Genomic DNA, 17,594 nt, shown 5'->3' with positions numbered 1-17,594 from the left:
AAAAGCAGTTCTGTAAATTGGTCTGGATAAGGCTGTCTTACAAATGCTGTAAAAGTAAAAGTAAATTTAGTTACACTTCATTTATTTCCTAACACATACTTAAATGTAATAATCATTCATTAATGGCCTAACTGGCAACATAAATTGTGATAATTCATTAAAATAAAAAACATGACATTGACCGTAATTCATTTAAACGCTACCTGAAAAGGGTTAGAAACACATGAGGGATTTTTTTTATTGTCACTTAATTTATAGTTGCTGTAAACAGTTCTGTAAATATTTACACTAAACAACTGAAAAACACATTTACAGTAAAGTACTGTAATATCTTACATAGTATAAAATAACAATAATCCAGCACATATGATCATTTGGCTGATGGTTTTAAAAAAGAGAGTCTTACAATTGATGCAGGATACAACTGAGCTGAAGGTTGCTCAAGGACCCAATCAAGGCAGTTTGCTGGTGCTGGAACTTAAATTTTCTGATCTGTAACTCAAAGCCTTAGTCACTGAGCCAGCACAACTAATGCAACTAGCTTGCATTGATTCAATGCAATATTTTAGTGAAATTTATTTCAGTAGTAGAAGTTGTTGAATCAGTATTTCGTTTTATAGTGCACTGACATTATGATATTTAGATTGAAAAGGAGAACATGCAGTTCCACTCATCTCATCTTTCTTTGTCTGCATATATAGACAGGTCACAAAGAAAAAACCAGTGGCCTTGTTGTGCTCGCATGGTTTGAGTCCACTTGTCTGTTTAGAGGGAAGCCCAGGATCCAGGATGACCCTGTCCCATCCACAGGACACTAGTGCTCATTGAATTGTTTAATGAGTATGAACATTCTGATGGCTTCATACTTACCAGATCTAAACCCACCTAACACCTCTGAGAGATTTCAGACCACCATGTTTGATAGTGCTTTCTACCACCATCATTTTTTCATTTATTTATTTTCCTTCTTTGTCTTGGTGGATGATTTGATGGCAACAGGCTGAGAAGGTCAGCCCAAACAGACTAAGACAGACACATAGACCAGCAACCCTATGGAAGAAGCTCATTTCTCTCACTTATCCTCATGAACTTACTCATGATTGTGGCTTGGTTAGTGCCAGAATGGCTGGTTTGAGTATTTCAGAAATGACTGATCGCCTGGTATTTTCATGTACAACAGTTTCATGCCACTAAAATGGCATTAAAAACTTTTGTTTTTAACCACTGAGCAGCTGTTCTGCTGGGTGGAAATGCCTTGTTGATGAGAGAGGTCAAAGGACAATAGCCAGACTGGTTTGAGCTGACAGTAATTCAACACTTTACAACTGTGGTGAGCAGAAAAGCATCACAGAATGAAAACCTTGAGGAGGCTGGGCTACAACAGCAGAAGACCACATTGGGTTCCAGTCCTGTCAGCCAAAGAACAGAAATCAACAGTGGACACAGGCTCACTGAAACTGAACAATGACTGGAAAAAGACTGCTGCCCATGGGATGGTTTTTGTTCTTTTGACAATTCTGTGCAAACTCAGTTGTACATGAAACTTTGTTGAGACTACTGTGCATGAAAATCCCACAAGATCAGCAGCTTCTGAAATACTCAAACCAGCTCATCTGGCACCAACAACCATACCACAGTCAAAGTCACTGAGATCACATTTTTCTCCATTCTGATGTTTGATGTGAACATTAACTGAAGCTCTTGATCTGTATGTGCATGATTTTATGCACTGCGCTGCTGCCACATGACTGACTGATACAATTGCATGAATAAGCAGGTGTAAGTGTTCCTAATGATGTGATTGGTGAGTGTCTCAGCAGTGTATATTAGAAAAGCATTATTGCTTAAAATATGGTAGCGAGCAAGGCAGCTTATCAGTATTAAATAAAAACAAAAAGCGCATCCTAATACATGTGGGTGTATTGTCAGACCAGAAATTCAGTTTATAAACTCTCACAAGTCCTACACGCGCGCTCTTAGAGAAATGAGATATAGAGACAAAGGGTTTAAAACACAAAATATTTACTTCTAGACACCAGAAGTCATTCATCTTAGTTTTCCAATGCCACAAAAGGCCCAAAATGTGGCTTTTTAAAAACTGTCCAACAACCAGAATCTGTATGATAAATTGCACTGGAATACTGGATAATGGCAGATGTAGAAATACTGGGAGATGCTAGTTCTGGGTGAGAAAAGTAATAAGATCATGCAGACTTTGTCCGATCTGGTGCAGTGTAAACTTTTAAAAGCACATTATGTATTGTTTTAATAAATGCGTAATGTTTTTGTAAATGCCGTAAATGTAATAAACTTGGAAAAATTACTGTTGGCATCCTGGTTTGCCAATAAAGTACTGTGAAATGAACAGTAAACAACTGTAAAACATATTTACAGTAAAGTACTATAATATGATATATAATATAAAATAACACATAATCCAGTGCATTTGCTAATCTGGTTGATGCATGATACAACTGAGCTGAAGATTCTTGTTCAAGGACCCATTTGAGCCAGTTGGGTGGTGTTGGGATTTGAACAGACAACCTTCTTAACTGTAATGCAAATCCTTAACCACTCAGCCACCACAACTAGCTTTCACTGCTTCAATGCAATATATTAGTGGAGTTCATTCAGTGGATACTAAGTTATGTGTTTAAGTTGCCAGAAAATTACTATAAATTTGACAGCATTTTTTTTTTTTTTTTTTTTTTTACAGTGTATGGTCTGTATTATTTCGATTGCAAGTATGCAATTCAAACAAGTCAAATAGATATGTTTTAGGTTTGTGTTCTATTTGTTAAATAAAACTTGAACAGTGTTCTGTCAGAGAAATGCCACCTACTGTTATCTCTTGGCTTATCTCACTGCTCATAATGAGTTTTATATCAAACTCTATATCAGACTCTATAGTTTATCTAGACTGAAAATACATTGAATTCTGATGAGCCAAGCCGTTTTTTTTTAAATAAATGCTATTAAAGAACAGAGACTAAAACTACCATAGCTGTTTGATCATCAGACTTGGATAAGCTGCAACATATGCTTTGGGCATATCCGTCCTGTGTGACTGGATACCATGACAGTCTGCATCAGTTCTCTCAAGCTTAAGGCCGCTCATTAGCATGCTCTTGGGCTGTCTGATTGATTTCATGCAGGAGCAGGCAGAGGACGGCGCTGAGAGGCTTTCACATCATTTGAATTTCCATTATTGATGAGAGGAATTTTAATGGCACAAGGCAATAGAGGAATGATTTGAAGGGGCTATTTATTGCTTCAGTGATTGTATACTGTCTGTAGTATAGACTCACTCACTTGAGGATATGAAAGAATGTCCAGCAAGGTCACAAAATATTTTTGGCAAGTGATGTAATGCAGCACATTGGAATTTGCATCCTGTACACCTTGATCATCCTTTATTGTAATCACTTTTTTGTCCTGCATATTCGTCAGTGCATTGTGGTGCAAACTAAGTGGCTGGCGGGCTGGCACTGACCTCCTTAACAACATAAAAGAGTCAGATTTTGTTCTAATATTTTATAAAAAGCAAGTGCGACAGTCAAAGTCTCCAGAAGAACTGTGGCTGGTTGTGCAAGATGCTCAATAAAACTTACCAGCTAATTTCCTTATAAAACTGCACAAATTGTACCTGAAACTACTTTTTTTTTTTTTTTTTTTTTTTTAAAGCAAATGGTCATCACCCCAAATTTTGACTTTGTTTCATTTTATTACTATTTACTATTCTTTAAAGTATATATTTAATGTAGAAACATTTAATTCCATTATTTGTGAAGGCATCATTGCTCTACAGCATTTCTTTGCATGTGCCTAAGACTTTTGCACAGTACTGTATAAGCATTGGGATGATAAATTCATTGAAACTATTTTAGAAATATTATTTATTCTTTGTATTTAGTTCAGCCACCTTCAGTTCACTACATATGAACTCAGTTATTTTGTGTATCTTAAAATATGGGATTTTGAGTTCCATACTAGTTACATAATATTTGCTGTGTTTCAGATATATATTGCCTTGCACAAGTATTCAACCCCATTCAACTTTTCAAAATTGTTACAACTTGGAACTAAATCAGACTTTGGGATTATATGATTGCGATTATATTGGGATATATATGAAAATTGGGATTTTATATATGTATATATACACATTTACATTTATGATTGTGATTATATTGGGATATATATGAAAATTGGGATTTTATATATGTATATATACACATTTACATTTACATTTAGCAGACATTTTTATCCAAAGCCACTCACAAATGAGGAAATACAAGCAAAATATATGTCATGAATCTGCACAAAATAACCCACAATATTAAAATGGAAGGGAATGTAAAAGTTATTTATAAATAAAAATGTAAAAATTATAAAAGTGTTCATTCATCTAAAGTAACTGTTTTATGTGGCTCAGTTTTCTGGTGGATCCAGAGCCTATCTCGGTAACACTGGGAATAAGGCAGGAGAATTCAGCCTGGATAATTTCAGTGTAAATTAAGCTTATACAAGGCACTGTATAAGGACAGAACAGTGATAAGAAATACATTAATTATGCAATGTTTCAGAAAGTTCAGAACTAACTTTCTTCATTGCTACTAGCAATGCTAACAGTCGTAACATGATCTTGTGTGTGAGGCGACGCTGAATCTGTGCAGACGCGGCTGGAGGCCACTCAGCTTCCCAATCACTCCTAGTGGGTGTCTCATAATGAGGAGGATAAAAATGGCACTTGCTGCTGAGGGAACAACACTCCAACGTATGTGTCTTTTTGCCTTTTTGCTGATTTGCTTGAGGAAGCACAAACTCTAGGAAGCACCATTTGAGGACACATATGATCACCCTCTTGACTCATCAGCACTCCCTCAATTGACAAGACATGCACATTGGTTACTATACTCCCCCTATGGCTCATAAAAAAGAGTTTTAATGAACACCAAACCTGGTGTTTGGTGCTGGCTTGCATATTGAATTCATGTTTGCCATTTTATAAAGACAAACTGACACAAAAACCTTCTTGTTTGTCTCCTGTTTTGATTCATGTCTGCATTGACTCTACCATGACCACACTTCCTGATTATAGTTTGCATTTGTGTGTGCATTATTTCTCCATGTATACCATATGTAACCTTCTTCTTCGGTAGTCGGTTGTCCCATTGAAGTCTTGCAGGTTGTCTAAGCTCTGTTCTTTGACGGACTCAAAACATTAAATGGGCACAATGTCAGGTGATCTGCAAACAGATTTCACTAGGTAAGGATTAGACTGAACCAAATCTATAGCCAAAACAGAATGAACTGTAGTTTACAGTATGTGTTTGAAGCTTGCCAATAATATTTTTGGTCTGCAAAAGTAAATGTTGGTGGATGCTGTACCAAGAAAATAGTTCAAACCACAAAGCAACATTTACAGAAAAAAAAACATAAAAAAATTAATCAATCAAAATCTTGCTTTGACTCTCTCTCTCCAAACATTTCGGTTATTCAGTTTCAAATTATATGTCAGGAAGAATAGTGCAGCAAATACTGCAAATGAGAGGACAGAAAAGCTGTTCAGAGGTTCTACAAAGAGGTTATAAAGTTATAAAGGCTGAGGGTGGGCGTAAAAAAGTTAGTTGAAAATATTTATATCACATTCAAACTTTTGCATTCAACTGTATGTCTGGCTCTGGTTGTCACATTACATAAGCACTGCTCTGAGAGTGAAACTATTCTTATTCTACTGAAAGTGCATGGGCTAGGTTCATTGTAATGATTTGGTCTCAATTTAGCTGTTGTAACTAATGTAGCACATGGTTTAGTTATTTGCGATTACTGTCTATTTGAATCCTTTTTGCCTTCACAGTTTCCCGTGAGACTCTCTTATTCAATCTATTTATGAAGAAGCCTTCCTATGTCTGTGGCTGTCACTGTCCACTTTGGCCCATTTTGTGGCTGTTTATAACAGGTCTCTTTGGCAGGCTGTTGTAAGAATTTTATCAGTTCACATCAAGTAGCTGTCAATCACTTGTCTTGAGAGCCATTCAGGCAACATTCTTTTTTTTACTTTATTCCCTGGCCCTTTTTTTCTACAGCTGTTTGATATGTTTCATGTGCACATTGCATATTGCCAATACTCCTACACACTAAAGCATCATGCAATGAGATCTAAAGTGTTGTTTGTGTTACAGTAAATGCTCAATACACACATCTGTAAGTGAGTGGCTCTGTACTTTTTCTGAAGTGAGCAGCCATTTTCTGTCTTGATGCAGAGGGAACTTACATTTTGAACTGTAAAGCTATCTCAGGCAGGCTCTAGAAGATGTAGTTATATGATAATGCAAGAGTGAAAGCATTTCACAGCATCTTTCTCATAGCAGCAGAATCTTTCTAGGATTACTGGTAGTAGATTATATGAAATGACACTCTTCAGTAAAATATCGTTCTTGTTACTGTAGCTTGCCAATGGAAATGATGCAACTAAGTATATCTAATAGAATCACTAGGGTAGATCACTAGGGTTTCTGTTAAAACGACTAATAAAGCCAACCGACAGTGTTCACCTATATTGTCCAAGAGGAGATCAAAGAAGGTAGTGACTATGGCTGCAGGGTTGTGATGCTTTTTTTGCTTCTAAATATAGGTATACTTGTCATGATTAAACCTTTCTCTTCTCTTAATTTCAGTTTCAGCCAGTGCCAGATGTTTACTCTTCTATTCCACACAGCACAGTGTCTGAGCAACGAGATCGCAAAATAGAAATGTACTCTGACTTTGCACATAAGATTGGATTTGAATTACTTTTAAATGAACTATATTAAATGTCTACATTCTGTGAATAATATAGCAATCACATGCCTTTACTATGTGTAGTCCCCATAGGTGACTGGACAAAATTATGCATTGTTTAAAAAAACATCATCACATGACATCACTACAGTATTTGCCCACTGTATTTGCCCACTTACTGACCTGTAATCCTAAATCTATTACCCTAAAGAGTTCTAGATTGCATGTCTGGAGAAACCTTAAACATTTTATTTAGACCCTTGCAAAAGGGTGGTGTGATATGTCATGTGTTATTCCTTACATACTATTCAACAAATTATTGAGGAACACTTTTTCTAAGATTCTACTCATAAATGTTGGGGGCAGGATCCAATCAGGAAGATTTGTTTTCCTTTCAATGGACTTGTATCTCTTACAAAAATGATTGAATAACATTTTAATTCTGAGCTACAATATGCCTATGTAGGCAATTTAGGCTATTGCACTTTGTATTACCTTGCTTATTGTATTTCTAAATGACGCAACACTAATGAGCAAAATCATATTTGTCATAGCCTTTTTGCTGGTTTGCAAAATTTTCTCGTTTTCCCAAATGTAAAATGCTTCTAAGGGACTAATAAGAAATCCGGGCATTTGATCCTAAATGATTTTACCCAAGAGTTAGTATGCCTACTGATAGCATTTTATATAAAGACAATTTTGCTGTTTCAACATATACAGTACATGACATGTTGTTTGACCTAAATATCTACATATTTATATAAAATCAAACTTCAAGCTTCAAACTGCTCAGTGTATAGCAATATAATCTCAACCTTTTGAAAACTTAAAAAAAAAAAACATAACAAAAAATAACATAATTTACATTTATAAACCACCCCTATTCATGGAATACCCATCTAGTTTAGGATATGAAAACACTCAAGAATGTCAAATGACTTTACTGGCCCATCTGATTACAGAGTCCATTAAAATAGTAGGTCACTCAGTAAGCAGGAGTTAGGGGGAAAGCACTTTCACTCCCACACCTATAATGCATGGCTGCTAAAGCTTTTATCTAAGTGGCTCAACCTCCACAATCTACATCTTCCCAGTGAAAACGCTGTTAAGAGTGGAATGTATTGCTCATACCTGTGTCAGACCACACACAGTGAGAAGAAGAGGGAGAAAAGAAAGAAAAAAACAGTAAGTTTGGCAGTTGTTTGGCAAGGTCAGGTGTCTCGCTCAAATTAGCTACAGCTGGATGAAAAGAAAACACAAAGTCTGCCAGCAGTACAAGCATGGATAAAAGGACATATCTAGGTATTAATGAGGCATTCATCCTCATTAACGTTTTAGTCCTTGGCTATCATTGCTTCTATTACAATTATGAGGTATTGCTGCAGACATCGCCAGAGATGAAAGCAAAAACTTTTTGTCAAAGGTAATTAAAATTGACTTGAACAGACACAACAACCAGCCAACAGATTTGTTCCATTTTTTCATACCTCATCTAAACCTGTGATATGAATTTGGTTTTACTTTTCTGTTTAGAGCCTAAAAGTATGTAACTCATTGATTAAGGCTTTGGTGTGCTGAATGGAAGGATGTGAGTTCAAATCCCAGCACCCTTAACCCTCATCTACTCACTTGTGTTCTGCCTTGATTGTTAGTAACTTTTGTTAGAAGCATCAGCCAAATAAGCAAATGTAAATGTGTATACTACGTTCCTACTCTGAGACAACCACTGCATAGCCAAACCGCTTGCCAAACAGGGGAGCTGAACACACTTGGAGGAACGTGCTAATAGCCATCTTCTACATGAGTCCTCAGATGCCCATAATTAGTTAGTGTTGCTCTGATTGACAGGGGAGCGGGTAAGTACATCCATCCCACCCAGACAGCAGGACCAATTGTGTGCTCTTGGTCTCCATGCCAGAGATGGTTTCTATGCTTTTCTATGCTAGAATATGTAATGTAAAGAAACACAGAAAGGCCTTCCACATTTGTTTAGATGCTTTGATAGTTATGTGCATTAGTGCCAATCTGTGTGTGTACATGTATGTGTGTGTGTGTGTGTGTGTGTGTGTGTGTTTTTTTTGGGGGGGCGGTTAAATATAGCTGAAATACATCATGGAGGGCCTTGGTGAGTAACTTGGTGTAGCTTGTTGTTATCAAAGAAGTTCATATTTCTGTTGTCTGATTACATGTACTTGATGGTTTCGGGAATCTGCTAATGAGGCGTTCAATTCTCACCCAGTCTCATAAAGTGCATGTGGAACATGTGGATATTAAGACTGTAATGAACTAGGGAATTTACCTAAAGGGTACAACAGAACTTCTGAATTTTGTGAATACACACAGCCAAAACTGCTTCCATTATTTAAAATTTACAGCCAAAAGCCAAAATCTTTGTTCATACTCGACAGACATTTTATAACACTGGATGACTTCACATTATTCTCCAGCAGCATGCCAGCTCCCTTATAATGTGCCTTTCTATTCCCTGACACGATTAGCACATTATACTAATGAGCCTATTACCTTAATGATGCTCCATTTAGAACTGCAAGAAAAACACACACACACACACACACACACACACACACACACACACACACACACACACTCACTTTCACAATTCTTTATTGGTATTTCAAAGTAGTAGGCATTGAAAAATAAAATTAAATAATACCTGTGTCCATTACAATGTTATATTGAATGTCTCCTTATGGTTAAACACAACGTCAAAGAAATACAGAAAATAACTTTTGAAAATGTCTTATCCACTGCAGATTTTAAATGACATTCCTTAGATATAATCATAGTATAATAAAATAGTTAATTGTTAGTTTTAGATTAATCTTGAGCAAAAATGCAAAGAAGAAAGCAATGAGCCAAAGCTGTAGCGTAATACATAACTAAAATACCTCTGGATATATATTGTATATCGCTATGGGAATTACAGCACTGTGACCAAAACATGAAGATGCTTTTAATACTACCACTAGGAGCTGCAATAGTGCAGGGAAAAGGGGTTAAACTACCACACATCTTCATGCCAAGCTCTCAGAGAAAGTTCTTAGCTCTCACCTGATGTTAGGCCTAACTGACATAAACTTATATCACAATTTAGCCTAATATTGATACACATGTCTTTGTTTTTTTTTTTTAAATAGACAGCTATAAGTAAAGGTGCACAGCAAAATCCACAGTGTTGTATTATACCACCTTCCTCCATATTGGGTTATTCTGTCTGGATGCAAATGAGAAATGTAAGAGTTCATTCATAAATCAAATGTTAATTCAAATTCCTACACTGTGGTGTTAACACTGGGGACCTTGCTGAGCAGGCTACTGGAAAAAACTCTAAAATATGTATGAGGAAGTATGAGGAAAAAGTCTACATTGAAGTCTACAAGCCCAGTTATTTGAAGTAGTCCTTATTTCAGCTCTAACTTACAGGAAATCCCTCTCTTTCTATCCTCAATTCAATCAGCCACCAGGTCTCCTACTCCTAATCATATATTACAGTTTGGTCCACATCATCCATCAACGTTGGCGGTCCAGATGACAATTTTGGGCTCTTAAAAGCAGGAAATCAGGCTACTCCTTGTTTTAGCAGTGGGAGCCTATTTATTCATACAGTATGGATGAGAGAATTAGATCTATACAATCCTCACACAGCGACACTACCTTATAAACCGTTATAAATCTATTGGCCTTGAAGCACGCGTCCATTGTTTCCACAGGGCTCCTCCCTCCTGAAGCTGAAGAAGACTTAGCACTGTTCATGCGTATAGAGGCGATTCTGAATCCCTCCCGTGTAATATAATTATACGAAAAACACGGGATGTATTTACAGTGTCAGATCATCGGGATGGCACCGCGTTAATCAAGACACCGCGACGGATTCCAACAGGTGATCACCGCGCGTCTGGCTCGTATGTCTCGTATTATCCGTGCACTCTTTCTCGGGGATGCCTGCACTGTCGGTGGCTTCTTTATCCGATCTTTTCGCTTTCAGGTCGCTTTTCTGCACCGCCGTAGGTCTCTCCATTACACAGTGCCTGATCGCCGGCTTCCCTCGCGCGGCTTTGGGGCGGCCGCTGTCGCGTTCGTACTCCTCCTGCGCTTTCTGCATTTTGCGCTTCCTCATCTTGCTCTTGTGCAGCTGAAAGGTGACGACGGAGACCAGGATAGTACCGGCGATCATCGCCACAAGCACTAAGAGCACCATCGTGGACGAAAACGACCGGAAGAGCGGATCGGTGGGGTCGGCGCACGTGCCATTGGCGCGCACAGTGCCATTCGATGTGCACGGTGGGATCGAAAGCGCCAGGCTTTCGGAAGACCCGGCGCTCATTTAGTCCTTTTAAAAAGCGTATTCCCTCCAAAAAAAACAAACAAACAAAAAACAAACAAACAAAGAAAGAAACAAAAACACACACACACACGCACACACACAAAGGATGAGGTGACGACAGTTGTCGGCGAATTTCCACCCCTTATGTGTCACCGTTGCCTCTATATTGCGCTCATTCCTCTTGCACGGAAGGATTTCAAGCTTCCTCAGGAGGCACCCTAAAATAGATCCAATATAGAATTGAATAAAAGTGATATTGCGGTTAAGGGGGAGAAAAAAACCCCAATGAAATCTCATAATTCAATAATCAGTAATTACTCAGTATTCTAGTGTAGTCTAAATGTCTGACTAAACATAAACAAAATAGTCACCCACTGTATGGCACTGTATAACATATTTTATTTCTGTCCAACCAGGAGTAATGGGACTAATAAATCCTCCGCAGTAGTGCCTGAACTTTGATAATGAATAATAAATAAATCAGGATCCTTGGTAGGCCTGCCGCTTTATGGATAGTCTGCTATAAATTCTAATAATTTCCCTCAGGTTAATCTAATCTCAGCTATAAGAAGACAAACGGTTTAATTTCTAACTGCGGCATTTCTGCACGAGACTAAAAGTGAACGCCAGATGAGCTACACAATGCAAAATGTATCAGAAGTAGCACATCTGACATGATTCCTCATGTGCAACGACTACCGACATCAGTAATAAAAATGCAGTTTACCTTCCCCAACTGTGGGAATCCTGCCGTTCCAGAGACGAAGACTGGCCGCGTTTGCAAATTGTGAGAAAGAATAAAAAAAGGAAGCGGAAAAGCGGCCAATCCCTCACAGATCGCGATGACGTATCGATAACCCCAAAAGGGCACAGTAACCAGCAAGCTCATTCATGCATATTTCTACACATATATGCTCCGTCTTTCACTCAGATCTGCAGAGTAAAGCTTGTAGACGCGCTGTAGAGGGAAGACACGACGCGCTTTTGTTGCCACTCGTGTCACGGAAAGCTGCGCCCGTTCCGTCCCGTCAGCTGAGTCGGCGAGAACTCAACACTTGCACCAGAACAATAGACGCATTTAAAGCGTTCAGTGCTTTAAATTCCACCGAGCTTGTTACATTTCATCTCATGGCATGTTTCGCGAGAGGAGAGGATCTCTTCAGTGCTGAATGCAGTGGGGGGAAAAAGCCAAATCGCTATAGGCTATAAAACGTGGAAATTGGGGCGCGCGTGCTAGTGTTTAACACGACACTGATACGGGATCTGATTGAGTTTAGACTTAATGAAACGGCGTTTTTCGAGTTGTGGAGCTCACAGATGTATTGTCAAAATGGCTGAAAATGGCACATGCATACATGCTGAATTCAAGCCAGACTGCATGAATGGACATTAGTGTGAGAATGTCCAGTGGTAAAATTAAAGCTGGTGTAATATTAATAGTAAAAAACAAACATACAATAAAATGAAATAAATACTTTGAAAAAAATGGCCAAAAGATAATGGAACTGTCTGCCTGAACTATATTTGGTCATTCATTCATTCATCTTCAGTAACTGCTTGTCAGGGTCATAGTGGATCTGGAGTCTATCCCAGGAACACTGGGTGTGAGGTAGGAATACACTCTGGATGGGACATCAGTCCATGGCAGGGCACCATGCATGCGCGCACACACACACACACACACACACACACACACACACACACACACGGCGCAATCCACCTACTGGCATGTTTTTAGAAGAAAAACCAGAGAACCCAGAAAGAAAAACCACGAACATGTAAGACACTGCACAGACAGTATCAAACCAGGCATTCTGGAGCTGTGAGATGGCAATGCTACCAACTTCACCACCATGCCACCCTAAACTTGATCATGCAGGTCGAAAACTAAATAAGATACAAAATCCTTTGCTACAATAACCTAACTACATACCAAGATGCCAATTATACGTTTTAATTCCAAACAGGTTGGTGATAATAATAATAATAATAATAATAATAATAATAATAATAATAAAATACTACGTCATGCATAAAATAACCAAGAACACTGAAAAAAATCAAGAATTTTGCTCGGGTACTTGCTTCTCTCACCTCATGTCCTTAAGCCAATATCTAATTGAACAATTTGACACCGCTTTCTCTTCAGAAAGTAGTTGAACTCTGCTTTACACCGCACTTGAGACCAACCTCAGCAAGGGCAAATTTGTATGCATTAAAATGCTCGCACATATCCACCCTGTTTACAAGCCTGCACTCTTAAACTCTGACCTGACAAAAGCAGTCAGGTAGTGATGACTCCAGGGTCTGGAAGCCAATAGGGAAGTGCTGACAGTCCATTGGTGGAAATGAGCTGCTCAGTTTGCACTGTCAATTGTACTGTCTTAGCAATGATCTCACCATGACTAAATTTAGACCACTATCTGCTACAGTGTTGCATGTAACAGGTTTTTACAGTGCTTGAATTTAATTTACATTCATTTTGCAAATACATTTACACTGAATTTTAATATTTATTGTTCTGCTGGTGATGAAACTATGGTCTGTGGCAATATGAAACATGAATAATGTAATGTAATATGCATTTATTAGTTTGTTATATCATTTTCAAATAGAAAAGATTATAACATTTCTTGGGGGTATTTACTGACTTTGATAATCCTGTTAATGTTTCACGGGACATCTGTAAACATAATGAGATTTACTCCATGTCAACATCTTTGTTGGTAAATATAATTAAGGGCAAACAAAATGTGCATCTTCTTCTTTGTAATCCACATTTAAGAGAAATGGTGAGATACATTATTAAGGTTGTTCTTATATTAATTCCACTCAGTGTTTAAGAGAAATAAGTCATTTGTCAAGCTCAAGAGATATTGCTTGTACATTATTAATAGACTAGAGTTGTGAATAATGCCCTTCGTTTACCCACCACAGTAAAATGCAGGGCAGCCCACACACAAGCCTACTAACTGTAATGAATCCTTCTGGCAATGACCTGAAATGAAAAATTCTATGCAGATGGATCTGCTATAATATATAAGTAAGGTGCACATTTTGTTGATATAGTCAAATGGAATATATTTTGTATATGTATTCTACATACACTATATGGCCAAAATTTTGTGGACACCTCACCATCACACTTATATGTGCTTTTTGAATATCCCATTCCAGATTTAGATTTATAATAACCTGTTATAATAACCTCCACTCTTCTGGGAAGGCTTTCCACTAGATTCTGGAGCATGGCTCAGGTCAGGCATTGATGTTGGGCAAGGGGGCCTGGGGTGCAGTCAACATTCCTGTTTGTCAAGGTGTTCAGTGGGGTTGAGGTCAAGGCTCTGTGCAGGCTACACGAGTTCTTTCATTTCAACATTGGCACACCAAGTCTTTATGGACCTCGCCTTTGTGCACAGGGGCATTGTCATGCTGGAACGTTTGGGCTTCTTAGTTCCAGTGAAGGGAAACTGTAATGCTACAGCATACAAAAACATCCTATACAATTGTTCCAACTTTGTGGGAAGGAAGGTTTACATATGGATGTGATGGTCAGGTGTCCACAACCTTTGGCCATATGGTGTATGTGTGGAAATGCACAAAAAAATTCCTGAATTGAATATGCAGGTGTGATGTATAGGTGATGGATGTGAACCAACTAAAGAAATGTCTCAACTGGCAATACATCACAGGTGTCATAATTGACAATTCTTCCGAATCCTTATTAACCGACTTGTATTACAATTTAGAATCGTAATGGTTGTTATATAAGATCCAGCAAATATTAGTGTATATGAAAATCCACATGCATATATCTTTCTTAAATCTTACATATTCAAACATTTAGACATACATGTGTGTATCAGACCACATGGGCAATCATAAGACTCTCCCAAACAAACATTTTATTATTCTTTTTGGTAATGAACACGTAGATGTTTCTTTTTCTAATCTCCTGCAAGTCTCCTCTACACTACAGCTACTGCTTCAAAAGTTACATAAAAGCATTGTAAGTGGTCCTGGTAGAACAGTTCTGTTCTTGATATTGTCCTTGTAGCTCATTAGACCTCAGCTGTGTCTGCTGAAGTGTAAATTTATGAGCTTTGAGAGCTTAGAGATCATATATAATAAAAAACAAGACTTTCACTTTTCCATTCATATGTTTACACTTTTATAGATGTAAAATAGCAATATTAATATGACTGTCAGGATTTACCATGAGTTAACATAAAGATAAAAGTGGCACTAATTAGTCTTTATGTTAGAATTTAATATGGAGCAAGTGTTTCCTAGGCTGTAACAGTTGTCTGGTCAAAAGAATAAGCTAGATGAGGTGTTTGAGAGCTACCATTTATAATCTGAGGAGAAAAAAAGGTGTAGTGCTAGAACTTTTTAGCATGGAACTGGTAACTGCACAAAGTGGGCCTAATTTTAGAAGCACAAAGTACAGCAATTAATCTGAAGAGAAACCAAGAGAGGAAAGGAAGAGAAATGTGGCTAACCACCCATTATGAGAGGAGATGAGCCAGTGGTAACAATATAAGAATAGGAGAGATGTGTTGGGTGTCTGAAGTCAAAAGTAGGAAAAGGAGTTCTGTCAGGCAAATTCACCATGGTAAGTATGGACAGCTTAATTAAATGTCAGAAGATGTGACAGAAGCAGAAAATAATGGGAATAGACAGTCAAGGTAAAGCAGGGAGAAAGCAGAGAAGTGCAGGCATTGTAGGTGAAACTAAAATGAAAAAAACCAAAAGCAAAATAAAGTGAAGGAAGAAACAAAATAGTGGGTGACTGGGTAATGGGGGAGCAAAATGAGGAGAACAGAGCAGATAAAACTGATTCACATTGAGAGATTGAGAGGAAAGTGACCAGTGGAGACAGTTTCTGGGCAAAGAAGACAGAATGTGATGGGAGAAGGAGAGAGAGGGCAAGCATGCAGGAGCAGATCCAAGATGTAGTAGAGTCAGCATGGTGAAGAGTGGACTGACAAGTGGGGTTAAAAGAAGTGAGCTGAATTTGATGAGGGCAAAGTATAAAGAGGGAAGAGAAGAGTGTATGACAGAAATATGAAAATGTGATCAGTTTCATGACTGCAACAGATCCAGAGCCAGAAACATCAGACCTTGGACAAGGGAAAAAAGAGGGAAGCGATGTGATTAAGTAGAATTAAGTACAACCCTAAACAGGTAAATGACAGCTCATGGGTAGTCCTACATCAGAGCAATTGCAGAAATCACAAAGGTAACAAAAATATATCATAAAGATTCATGCATGAAATGGGCAATGAATGTGCAATTAGCACTAACATTTATTATGTTCTTTACAAAATTACAAAAATTATCTACATGTAATACATGTCAGTGTAAAGTACAACACAGGATATGTAGAAAATAACAAAATCAGTTGACGTGAAAGATCAGAAGGAGGACACAGTTAATAAAAATGAAAACACATCAGTATGCATAAAAAACAACAACATAAAATACAATCCACAACAACAATGAGTTTTATGAAAATATTAAAAATAAAAACATAGTTGGATCATGATGTTCAGTAATTTGAGCATAATCTGTATGGACATCAACAGAGTTCAAATCTGTACTTATAGCTCAATTTCTGAGGGTGATAACACATAGTAAAGTCTAGACCAAAGAAATAGATACAAGTCACTAAATTTAATGTTATTACATTTATATTTACCATGTTTGCTTCTTCCTCTCTGGGAACCGTCACCTTATCATGGTGGAGAGGTTTGTGTGTCCCTATGAACCTGAGGGCTGTGTTGTCTGGAGCCTTGTGCTCCTGGTAGGGTCTCCCAAGGCAAAGTGGTTGCAGGGGAGGGGCCAGACTAAGAATGGTTCAAAGAAACCCTCATGAAGAAACCAAAGAAAGGAGGAGTTACCCTGCCCGGAGGAAGCCCGGGGCCCCCGTCTGGAGCCGGGCCCAGAGGGAGGGCCCGACTGCGAGTGCCTGGTGGCTGAGTTTGCCATGGAGCCCAGCCGGGCAAAGCCCGAAAAAGCAACGTGGCACCCCCCTCTCCATCCTATGGGCCCACCACTCGTGGGGTGAACCGTGGGGGTCGGGTGTGCTGCTACACAGGTGGCACGGGTGGGGGAAGGAACTGGAACTTGTGCGGGAGGTGGAGCGCTACCAGTTAGATCTGGTGGGACTTACCTCTATGCACAGTCTCGGTTCTGGAACCGTACTCCTGGATAGGGGATAGACTCTATTCTACTCTGGATTTGACCAGGGTTTGAGGCGCCGGGCAAGTGTGGGGATACTCACAAGTCCCCGGTTGAGTGCCATTACATTGGAGTTCACCCCGGTGGACGAGAGGGTCGCCTCCTTACGCCTACGGGTTGTGGGGGGGAAACTCTGACTGTTGTCTGTGCAAATGCACCGAACACCCGGTCAGAGTATTCGGCCTTCTTGGAGACCCTGAACGGAGTCCTGTCTGGGGCACCA

General features: G+C 38.6%; 1 protein-coding gene across 1 annotated transcript; it reads right to left on the bottom strand.

The window, feature by feature from the left end:
• Positions 1-10,512: 10,512 nt before the first annotated feature.
• On the bottom strand, positions 10,513-11,902 carry si:dkey-35i13.1 (uncharacterized protein C11orf87 homolog). The gene is made up of 2 exons (XM_053647125.1): positions 11,856-11,902; positions 10,513-11,346 (listed from the first exon to the last, which is right to left on the bottom strand). The coding sequence occupies exon 2, from the start codon at positions 11,126-11,128 to the stop codon at positions 10,658-10,660; it is 471 nt and encodes a 156-aa protein (XP_053503100.1). The 5' UTR covers positions 11,129-11,346; positions 11,856-11,902; the 3' UTR covers positions 10,513-10,657.
• Positions 11,903-17,594: the final 5,692 nt, after the last annotated feature.

Source organism: Ictalurus furcatus, chromosome 17, assembly GCF_023375685.1.
Source record: "Ictalurus furcatus strain D&B chromosome 17, Billie_1.0, whole genome shotgun sequence".
NCBI lineage: Eukaryota > Metazoa > Chordata > Actinopteri > Siluriformes > Ictaluridae > Ictalurus > Ictalurus furcatus.
The sequence above is the reverse complement of the archived record's forward strand: the minus strand, read 5'-3'. Positions and strand labels throughout refer to the sequence as shown.